Consider the following 10,564-nt stretch of genomic DNA (forward strand, 5'->3'; position numbering starts at 1 on the left):
CATCCTAATGGTAGCCAAGCATTAAGATATAGAGACGGTTTAAAGCATAGTGATTAATAATTCAAAGCATGCATGCATAATATCATAAACAGTTAAATAAAAACTACATATCCATGCTAAGGCTAAAAGCATCGCCCTAGCAAACAAAACTAGTTACGAACAACCATAAAACAAAATATTAATAAAAACATGGATAGAAAACACCTTGAAAATGAACTTGAATTGTCAAAAACAATTCTCCAAATAGTGTGTGCGTTCTCCCCTCTTCTAATGGCTAAAAAGTCTTATTTATACTACTAGAAAATAAAACCCTACCTTGAAAAGGTCTTAGAATAAAACTAGGAAACATAATTAAATGATAAAACAGAAAATAAAAGGTTTCCTATTTGAACTAGAATTCGGAGTTGTCAGAAAATTAGTCTTTTGACCAATCAAATCAACTCCAATGTGGTCTCAAAAGATCTCTTTTGAAAGCTGAAGATGTTACCTACAAATCCTCAGAAGAAATCTTCCTCAAAATATGTCAGCTTGACCTCCAAAATACCCAAAACGTTCAGAAACGTCAATCAGGAAAAGTTGCCCGCTGGACCTTAATTTCATCACCACGGTCAAACGGCTTGGTAGAAAAATCTGTAATTTTGACACAATCATCTTGAAAGGCACACGAACATCCTCCAATTGGAATCACTCCAAAATTCATCTGTTTGAATACTCTTTGCTCCAGAGGAAGTCGAATGTTCTACATCGAAAATATATAACAAAGTATCAAAATTCTCACAAAATAACCAATAAATTATAACTAAGAATAAGGAAAAATATATAGTATAATATCGCCCTATCAATCCGCACCAAATGATGTAAAAGCAAGATATAACTTTAGGTTTTTTGTTTACATTTTCCAGCCAAAATGGATATTTTATATATCTCCATATGAGAGTTTTCCAGCCAACCAAAAACATAAAATACACATTTCAAGACATTTTGCATCTTCCATTAACAATTTTCTTTAGTGAGTTGAAAAAAATAAATAAATAACTATATGTGGGCACAGAGTGCATTCATATATATCAGATATTCTAAAACTGATGCATTCATTTTAGTGCTGTTAGTGCAGTCATATATATCAGAGCAGCTAAAATATATGCATTCATTTTATTGATAATATCTCAAACATCCAACATAATATTTTATGCTACAAAATGGTAGTAGCATAAAAAAGTTTAATTGTCTGGTACTTATGTCTCAGGTGGAGCTGCATTATGTCTTTTACCAGGAGCAGATGGTGGGATTATTGTACCCTTTGGCTTCATAACAAAATGGAATTCTCCCGATGATATTTTGGGAAAACGGTTTTGACTCACTCCAACTCCATGCTCTGTAGCTCCTGCATCAGATGGTTGAACTGGAGAGCCTTTTGATAATTCACCAAAAGTTGGTGGAAATGGATCAAGTAGAGGGTTACCCTTGCTAGGACCAGATGGTGGGATTGGAAAGCCGTTCGATAGGATGTGTCTAGGTATAGCCCATCTTCCGAGCAACTGATTATGCTTCACTTTGGTGCCATCTGAGAAGGAAGAGGCAAAGCCTAGGGATAGCAAAAGGAGCAAGGCCAGCCATGAAAAGTTTTGGTAGGATAGTGATAGTCCCATGATAATGCTTCTCTTTCTCTCTCTCTTTGTTTTTGCTGTTTCTGAACGAAAGTTATGCTATGTTGTTGTGCTCATATAAGAGATTTATTTTCCTTATATGGTTTTTTGCTATTTATTAGCACGTTGAATCCATGTTAGATTTGTGGTATATCAATTTGTATTCTGTTGTATTTGGTGTGTATATTCATATGAATCCATTAAAAAATTTTCCTTTTGAGGTTTAGCAACTTTGGAATTTCACCAACTATATACAACTTATGGAAGGATAGGAGGAAATGATACGACCAACTAGCTTTTAATTTATTTGTACTAGATTCGACTCACTTGAATTTGCGGCGTATAAAAAATATTAAGACTAACTACCCTTTAGTTTATTCGTACACGTTTCAACTCACTTGAATTACGGCGTATATGAGAAAAGATTATAATGAATTGGCCTTTAATTTTCCGCCCAATTCACATCATCAATCGACAACATCACTACAAATGACAACAATAAATTATGGTGGCCAGCGGGAAATACAACACAGGGTTTTTGCTTTCGCTGGTATAGCTGCTCACATTAGTTAGCACTGAGTGTTTAAGTGTCACATGAGTATATAAATAAATATCAAATTCGACTCACATGAATATATAGCAAATTCGATAAACAGTTGTAATTGACCCCATTGTGATATGGAGAAATAAATAAATAAAAAAAAAGGTAATTATGTAGTCGATGAGCATTCTTTTCTACCCCTATAGTCATACCCACCAACAATTTTTTTCTCTAACAAAGACCATCCCATTTATTCATCTTCTCATGAAACTACAATTTCAAGTCGTCATTTACATATTCTATTTAAACTCGTCGACCAAAAAAACGAACAGAAGAAAAACTTCAGTTGAAATTCTTGGCCTTCTACACTACATAACCACTACCTCTGCTACTAGCTCATCTATCAACTTCCTCTCTACTTCCCCACCTATTACGTCTATTTCATCTCCAAAATCCATCCACAGCGAGTCACGTTGCAGCTCGTTCTCTAGATTGTCCTCACTCGCATTCTCTTCTTGGCTTGCTAGAAACTTGCGAAGATCCTCTTCAAGTGAACTTGTATTAATCCACTTGGGACCAATTCTTTTGTTCGCAGGCCTCGCCCATGGGTGTGGATCAGTGAATTGCTCAAAAATCTCCAGGAGCCCTGAATTTACTCGGTCAAACAGTAACTTTCTCTCGGGCTTTGGCCAAGAAGTCTGACCGTAGTACTTCTTCTCCAGTTCTTCGAATAGTAAAGGACTCATAGGAGATTCTGGAGTGTGACATATTGCCAAGAAGGTAGCCGGACCAGCATTGTTTAAACCAGATTCAGTTAAAATATCGGCCAAGTATACAGATTCCCAGCTCTCTTCATCTTTGCAAAGCCCTCTTGCATCTGAACACGCTGTAGATCCATCACCGTCTTCATCACTCGAGACTTCCATGTGGGGTTTTGATTCCAACTTGAGTAGCTGAAGCTGCATCCGAAGCCCTAGAAACCAAACAAAAAGATGAAAACTAAAGCAAACAAAAGGAATAGGCCAATTAAATAAAGGAATGCACAACACAGTAGGAAAAGTAAATCATATTTGTAAGCAAACTCAACACGGATTCAGTTCAAACAAAAATTAACTCCCATCAATGACTAAAGCGTATCCTTACCAAACACCTACACTTGAAATTGCGTGCTTTATGAGTAATCATTATAAAAAATAAAAATCAACTGACTTCTCGCACACGATGTATTGATATAAACATAGCAACATTTTACTTGGCTAGCATGTATCATCTTACTATCAAGGCTTCATCACAATAATCTAGATACGAATTAGCACCAACATATTCTATGGATACTGGAAGAAGGCAATAGCTTTTTGTAGCACCTACATATTCATAGGGAAACTGACACTAGAAACAAAAGAAATAATAATCAAAATAAATGGCCTGGCAATTACCTTGAAGGTCAGCACTGACACTCTCAAAGCATTCAGAACTAGATGACACATCATCAGTAAAAGGAACTTCCAGAACTGAAACCGGACTGGGCTGCTCAGCCTCCTTGGAGCTTGCAGGAGATTCGATTCCAGGCACGGAATGGTTAGAGGGGACTGCCTGTTCATCAGGGGGCCTGATTGATGGTTCCTGGAAATTTAATGGAATATTTGAGAGAAAATTTTTAATGTTTAATACAAAGCCCTGCTTTCAACCGAGCAGGGAAGGAATTTCAGATGCGACGTACATATAAAGTATGACGCATACACTTGTTGGTATAAATGGTGATAAAATAGTGAACATCCGACAACGAGTAATATGCAACATACACATGTTTTCAGGAGCATCAAAGATGAAATTATATAAGATTTTTTAAGAATCAGTTCCTGAAATATCTACAGAAATAGGCCTCCAATAATTCTATATCATTGCAGCACTGATAATATCATACTGCACAAGTAAAAGCCCAGCAGAAAAATTAAACACGCACCTGGGGAATTAGGTTATCTTGGTGACTACCAGAATAATCACCTTCTACTGACATATGAGATGATAATTCTGGAAGTAACACATCGGGACTTTCACAAGGCATGGATGCATCCCCATCCATCAAATTTGCAGAAACTGGACTTTTATCCATAGCATTACGAGGCGGTGACTCAAAGACTGCAACATTCTGCTGGGGTTGATTGTTCTCTTCAAAGTCAGTTCTATCTTTATTCTCAGTAGTATGAGTTTCAGGTGAAATGTCAATAGCTTCCCTACTTAAGGAGTGAGACGAATAAGAAATTTTGTTGCTAGATCTAGACAGTTTATGGCCACCTTCTCTAAGATCAAGATGACCAGTTACTGTGCAGTGTCTTTCGTGCAGGACTCTCTCCTTTGGCATCAGATACTTGTCATCATGTACAGTTTCACACCACATACTTGTTTTAAAACTTGCAAACGCAGTAGATGAAGAAGGAAGAGATTTTGATCTTGATAAACTATTGATGCATCCATCCTTCCAACCATCCCTACTGCTGATACCCAGAGGTCCACCCCACCGTGCAGGTGCATCTTCAGTAGAAAACGTATCTCTGAATCCTGCCTCGCCAATCATGGCATTCAAATTAGCAGCTCGCGTTTCCTTGTCTGGGACAGCAAGCATTTCACCAAGTGTGCTGCCCCTGCTAACGGGTCCCACTTCTTGGGACTTGCGAGTCATCTTCCACCTCTCCGAGAGCCTCTTCTTAGCCTCTCTACTCACGGATGATTCAGTAGAGCACGACGATGAAGGCCTGGAGTGGTTACTTATGTGAAATGAATGCCTGGAAGACACCGACATCACCTCTGACTCAGTTGCAGACTCATTCTCAGACATGCTACAACAACTCTCATCACCAGCATATCCTTTCAAACCAGAGGAGGAAAGACGCACAGAATTACTGCTAAATTTATTCCTCATTTTCCTTGTGATTTCCTTGGCAACTTCTCTAGATTCTCTGGACTTGTGCCTCAGATGCCCATCATTATCTTGGACATTTTTCCTTCCCCGTGATTCTGCCTCCCTATCTCTAATGCTCAGAAATTCAGAGTGTTTGCTTCCATCTAACATAGAAGCATGAGGAGAACAAGGTGATGTTTTGGTAGCATTCAGCACCTTCCCAAGGTTTGGTTTCAGAACAACTATCCTTGTAGGATGAATGGCAGATTCAATTTTCACTTCCGGTCGGCTTAGAGATGATTTAGGAGGATTATGACCAGCATGTCTACTGTCAGAGTGGCTAGGAAAAGAATCACGATGCTTCTGCGGAGATTCAGAGCGATGCTTCCGCTCTCTCGCTGATGTGAAGCCAAGGTCAATGTTTTCATACTTCTGAGCTTCTGATGACTTCATAGATGCTATGCGACCACAACGGGATTGAGGAACACCGTGCAGATCATGCAGATGTTTAGCAAACAATGAGTCTGGTTGCTGAAGGAATTTCAATAGAAGATCCTTGTTAGATTCCAGCACCTCAAGCGCATCATGGAATTCCTTTGAATCCTGTAGCCTCTCATCAGTTGAAAGGCGTTTTGCATCCATGAACTTCTGTCGAACAAAAGCCATTTCAGCATCACTGAGCTTTGGGTTAGCAGTTCCTCGTGATGAGTAACCCTTTGAAGTTTCATAAACTTCAAACACATCCTTGAATTCTTGCTGCACCCTTGAGTTCTTCCTGGAAGAGCGGCGTTCATAAGACATACTGTTTCTGTGCTCTGTCTCTTCCGATCTTGACTTCTGAAAATAATTCTCCGAAATGCCTTTCGGTTGTCTATGAGCAGGCTGCTGAGGTGGCAGCCCATCAAGACCCATCAATTTGGCAATTACGCTTGGTGATCTCCTTCTGGGTTCAATTTCTCTCACCATCTCCTCAGCTAATAACTTCTTTATTGGAGTTCCAACAGCTTGCTGTGAAGATCTCCAGCCCAATTCAAAGGGGAACTGCAACGACAAAATTGGCACATTTCATCATGCATGTCACATTGTAATTATTTTCTGACATGTCATTATTTTCAATGCCAACATATATCCGAAGGAGGGGAAAATCTAGAAAAAAACAAAGAAGGCGGAATCTACTCTGCTCCAGATATAAAATGAACTGACAAAACAAACAAAAAAAACAAAAAGGTCGTTTCCAGTACACAAGGCTCCCGCTTTACGCAAGGTCTGGGAGAGGTGAATGTCGGCTACCCTTACCCCCATTTATGGAGAGGCTGCTCCCGAGAACTCTAAGTTTTATAGAAAAACACTTCACTACCTCAATTGGAGAAAAAGAAAAGTCCCCATCCAAATGAAATCCTTCCCCCATCATCAAGTCAATTGGGTTTATTTTTCTTAACTATTGGCTTCAAATTGTTCTTTCTCTAAAGTGCAATGTTATGAAGGGCTTACACACAACTAGTGAGTAGAAAAAGAGATTACCGAATCTTCACCAGTAGAGCCACTACTGCAAGAACTCGAATCAGAGGCCAATTTCGGAATGTGTTTCTGTTTCTGAACCTGCCTGTTTCCTGAAAACAAAACCCCCAAACAACAACAGGATCAACATTTCAAAGCATGGACAAATTGAGAAGTATACACTCCATAAAATTTTGCAAGTGATTAGAAATCACCAAATGAATTAGAATCCAACCCAGTAAAGTAGATGAAATTTCAACTGTACCCTTTCAATCAAAAGTAAAGGAAACATGGCAATCAATGTCTGGAAAATAGCATGCAGAAAACAGAGGAAGCTTCAATTGTTCCCTTTGACTCATCAAAAAGAAGCAATTGAATTATGTCTCATCATTCCAGTGGAAACAAAGCAAATCATGGCAAAACCACTACAGAAAAAGTCACAAACTTTACCAAATTTACAGATACAACCCCAAAATTAACCTGCATTGCATAAGCATTAGTGTAAAATAAACAAAAACAAAAAAATTACTCAATTAAAATTAGAGCTGCCAATTGAAAATAAATTGTTATCCTTAGTGGATAATTTGATAGAAAAAACTTTGAGAACAATAAAAACCAGTTACTAAGTTCAGAATTTTGTAATTTTCTTCAAGTGAGCTGAATAATTTAGCTTAATCGTTCTGTTTTCGGAACACCGGAGAAAAATAACTACTTTCAGCCAAAATCTGAAATTTTCTCTTCCACAATTCTTTCATTTTTCTCGGCAACCAAACAGGGTCAGAAATTCAGACAAACCACAAAACTAAAACCCCGAAAAATAAAAAAGTTTCGAAATTCAGAAAAAAAAAAAAAAACCAGACCTCTGTAAGCTCGCTCAGCGGAGGTGAATCGTCCTCCGTCGGAGCTCCTATCAGCAATACTGGTCACCTTAGACCTCCGAGGCCGCAAGTTCTCCATTTTCACACATTAAAAACCCAAAAATTGAAAATTTAACAAAACTAAAAGCGGAAGAAACGGAGATCGGAAACTCCGCAGCGACACACGCGACGCGAATGTTCCGAGAAAATTACAGAGAGAAAAAAAGGAAAAAAAAAACCCCAAATTTCAGCTCCCCATGTTCTGAAGAGAGAATCAAGAAAAAAAAAACAGATCTTGAACGGAAAGAGAAAGTGAGAGAAAGCAGCAGAAAACGGAGAGAGAGAGTAATAAAGAGGCGTCCGTTACTGAGAACTGCTAGACAGAGAGAGAGAGTGGGGTGACTGGGAGTGTGGTGGTGGGTGTGAAGAGAGAGAAAGTGAGGAGACAGAAAGAGAGGGGAGAGGGAGAGGGGGGGAGAGAGAGAGGGAGGAAGGGAGAAAGTTCGTTTTGGGGTTTTGTTTTGTTTTGGGATTTTTGAACTTTCAAATACCGATATACTGACAGGAGGGGCTGAGGCTCTGCGCGGGCAAGTTGAGCGTGTGTGACTGTGGATGGACTACAGTAAGGATGGTGTGAGGCGAAACAGACTATGACTCTGCCCATTTTCCAGGTGTCGTTCCTGGGATGTGGCCACGTCACTGTCCTGTTTCGTGGCCTCTTGGCTTCACTCTTTGTTTGCTTGGGTTTTTTTCACAATTTCATGGTGCATCTTACCTTTGATGGAGAAAATTGGGAGTGGTTAGGGTTAGGAGAGAGCATTTTCGGGTGGTTTGGATTTGCATATTTACAATTGGCTTAGGGTTATTAATATTAGTATGAATCGGTAATATAGACGTTTGAGCTGATCGGATCATATTTGTCGTTTGGATGACAACTTATTTACAAGTAGCTATAAACTTGCTCAGATCTTGATTTGTAGCCCCTGAAATAGCCAAAATTTGCTACCTTTCTGACATTGATCCGTCGTCCTCAAAAGTGGCCAAAATTGAGTCTACTCAACTAAGAGATCTATACTTACCTAAGTGACCAAATTGTCAACATCGTGACCAAAAATAATCTCCAACAACGTTGCATCTCTCAACTTGCCTGAATGATCAAACTGTTAGCATTGAAATTTACTAAAATTTGGTCTATTTTGCAACAACACATCTTTGTATTTGTCCAAATGATTAATTTGTCAACATCGAAAATGGCAACCATTTGATCTACTTCTCCAACAACAGCAAATCTCTCTACTTTCCTAAAAGATCAATTTGTCGAGTTCGAAGATGGCTAAAATTTGATTCACTTCTCTGAAAACAACGTATCATTGTACTTGCCTAAATGATACAATTTTGTCGGCGTCGAAAATGGCAAAAACCAAATCTACTTCTCTAACGACAGTGTTTCTCTCTACTTACCTAAAATGATCTATTTGTTTGCGTCGAAAAAGGCTAAAATTTCATTCACTTCTCTGACAACAACATAACTTTGTACGTGCCTAAATGATCAATTTTGTCGGCGTCAAAAATGGCAATAACCAAATCTACTTTTCTAAAAACATGTCTCTCTACTTACCTAAAAAGATCAATTTGTCAGGATCGAAAATGGCTAAAATTTGATTCACTTCTCTTACTTTGTACTTAAAAGATCAATTTGTCAACCTAAAAATGACTGAAATTTGGTATACTTACACCACAACAACATATCTTGTATCATCCCGGTATTAGCGATCAAGATTTATGTGATATTGAATAATGTCAAATCACATATAGATATCTATGATCCCCTGTAATGCATCTCATGTTGAAACAATTCTTACAAACATAACTTGATCAATTTACTTGGGGCCAGAGATTTCTGTGATGGATCTAGTGGCTTCGAGGGATATTTCCTTCTATTAAACAGTTGCCATAATGCGATAGATTTCTAAATGTGCTTCATGTATCTTCATACTTATACATATGAACCCATGTATCAAACTATCGAGCCCTATGAAGCAATGAGGGATTTGAAGTAAAATCAAAGTTCATATTTAGAAGTATAAGATACCTATGAGGCCTTATGTTTGAGAACTATGTGCATACTATAACATGAAGCTTTGTAATGTTTGACATGAGGTTATCATCCATACGTTTAAGATTCTTGGGTAGTCAGTGTTCAGTGAACTTGTTCAACATACAAGCACCTGTATATACACCACATAACCAACATGCATAGCACAAGACCATGCTAACCTTAATGCGATATACATCAGCATTTTCAGAAAGTCAATATTCATTTGACTTTCCAAATAGCTAGGAACTTTATTGGAGGACAAAGTGATTGTGGAATACAAGTCCCCCTCCCTAACTTAGTTTAGGACATTGCTTCCATATCTTAAATCATATCAACTCATTCATAGTATATGATCTCTATAATATAAAGTAAAACTCATAAATGAATAAATCTTGCCCTATTGTGGGGATTGATCACTGGGAAATGTTTTATTCATATTTAGTATCATGTTTGATCTTTGTATGGATGGTTTTTGCAATTGAGATGAGTTGTGCATATTTTTTCATGTTGTATTACTTGAGCATTGTAACATGAAGAACAACATGAATAGATTGTTGTACTAGTTGCTAGCATTGTACTCTTATTTTATTTATAATACAACAATATTATTTACACTAAAGAGATTAGTGTTTTGGCTAAGCCGCACATTAGACTTACCATAATTTATAGTTATCGAACTCGTCATTTATAAAAATTGAACTTAACACGTCTCACTTACTAATATATTAAAAAATAAAAAATAAAAATAAAAAAAACTATACCGTACGACATCATAATAATTTTTAAGTTCAATATTATACTTGTTTACAAATAAAAAAAAATGCAAGGACTAGTATAAAGTGACACGCTTTCATGAGGGTAAAAACACTTGAATTTCTTAGATGTACATATGATATTTGCTTTAAAAAAATTAAAATAAAATAAAAGACCAATCCACGATAGTACTTTTTAAAGGCCTTTTAGCCTTTTGTGTACATATGATATTTTGAAGATTGCAGATTTTTGGGATTTGGAACATTAATTTTA

At 37.5% G+C, this 10,564-nt stretch overlaps 1 protein-coding gene across 2 annotated transcripts; it reads right to left on the bottom strand.

The window, feature by feature from the left end:
* Positions 1-2,409: 2,409 nt before the first annotated feature.
* On the bottom strand, positions 2,410-7,973 carry LOC126620183 (uncharacterized). 2 transcript variants are annotated; one of them, XM_050288677.1, is made up of 6 exons: positions 7,444-7,516; positions 6,849-7,063; positions 6,608-6,696; positions 4,151-6,127; positions 3,624-3,810; positions 2,410-3,160 (listed from the first exon to the last, which is right to left on the bottom strand). In XM_050288677.1, exons 4-6 carry the CDS (start codon positions 6,050-6,052, stop codon positions 2,556-2,558), a joined length of 2,694 nt encoding a protein of 897 aa, XP_050144634.1. In that variant the 5' UTR covers positions 6,053-6,127; positions 6,608-6,696; positions 6,849-7,063; positions 7,444-7,516; the 3' UTR covers positions 2,410-2,555. The 2 variants fall into 2 exon arrangements, with proteins under 2 accessions (XP_050144634.1, XP_050144633.1); XM_050288676.1 differs by lacking the exon at positions 6,849-7,063 and having other exon boundaries at positions 7,444-7,973.
* Between the last annotated feature and the right edge of the window lie 2,591 nt (positions 7,974-10,564).

Source organism: Malus sylvestris, chromosome 4, assembly GCF_916048215.2.
Source record: "Malus sylvestris chromosome 4, drMalSylv7.2, whole genome shotgun sequence".
Classification (NCBI taxonomy): Eukaryota; Viridiplantae; Streptophyta; class Magnoliopsida; order Rosales; family Rosaceae; genus Malus; species Malus sylvestris.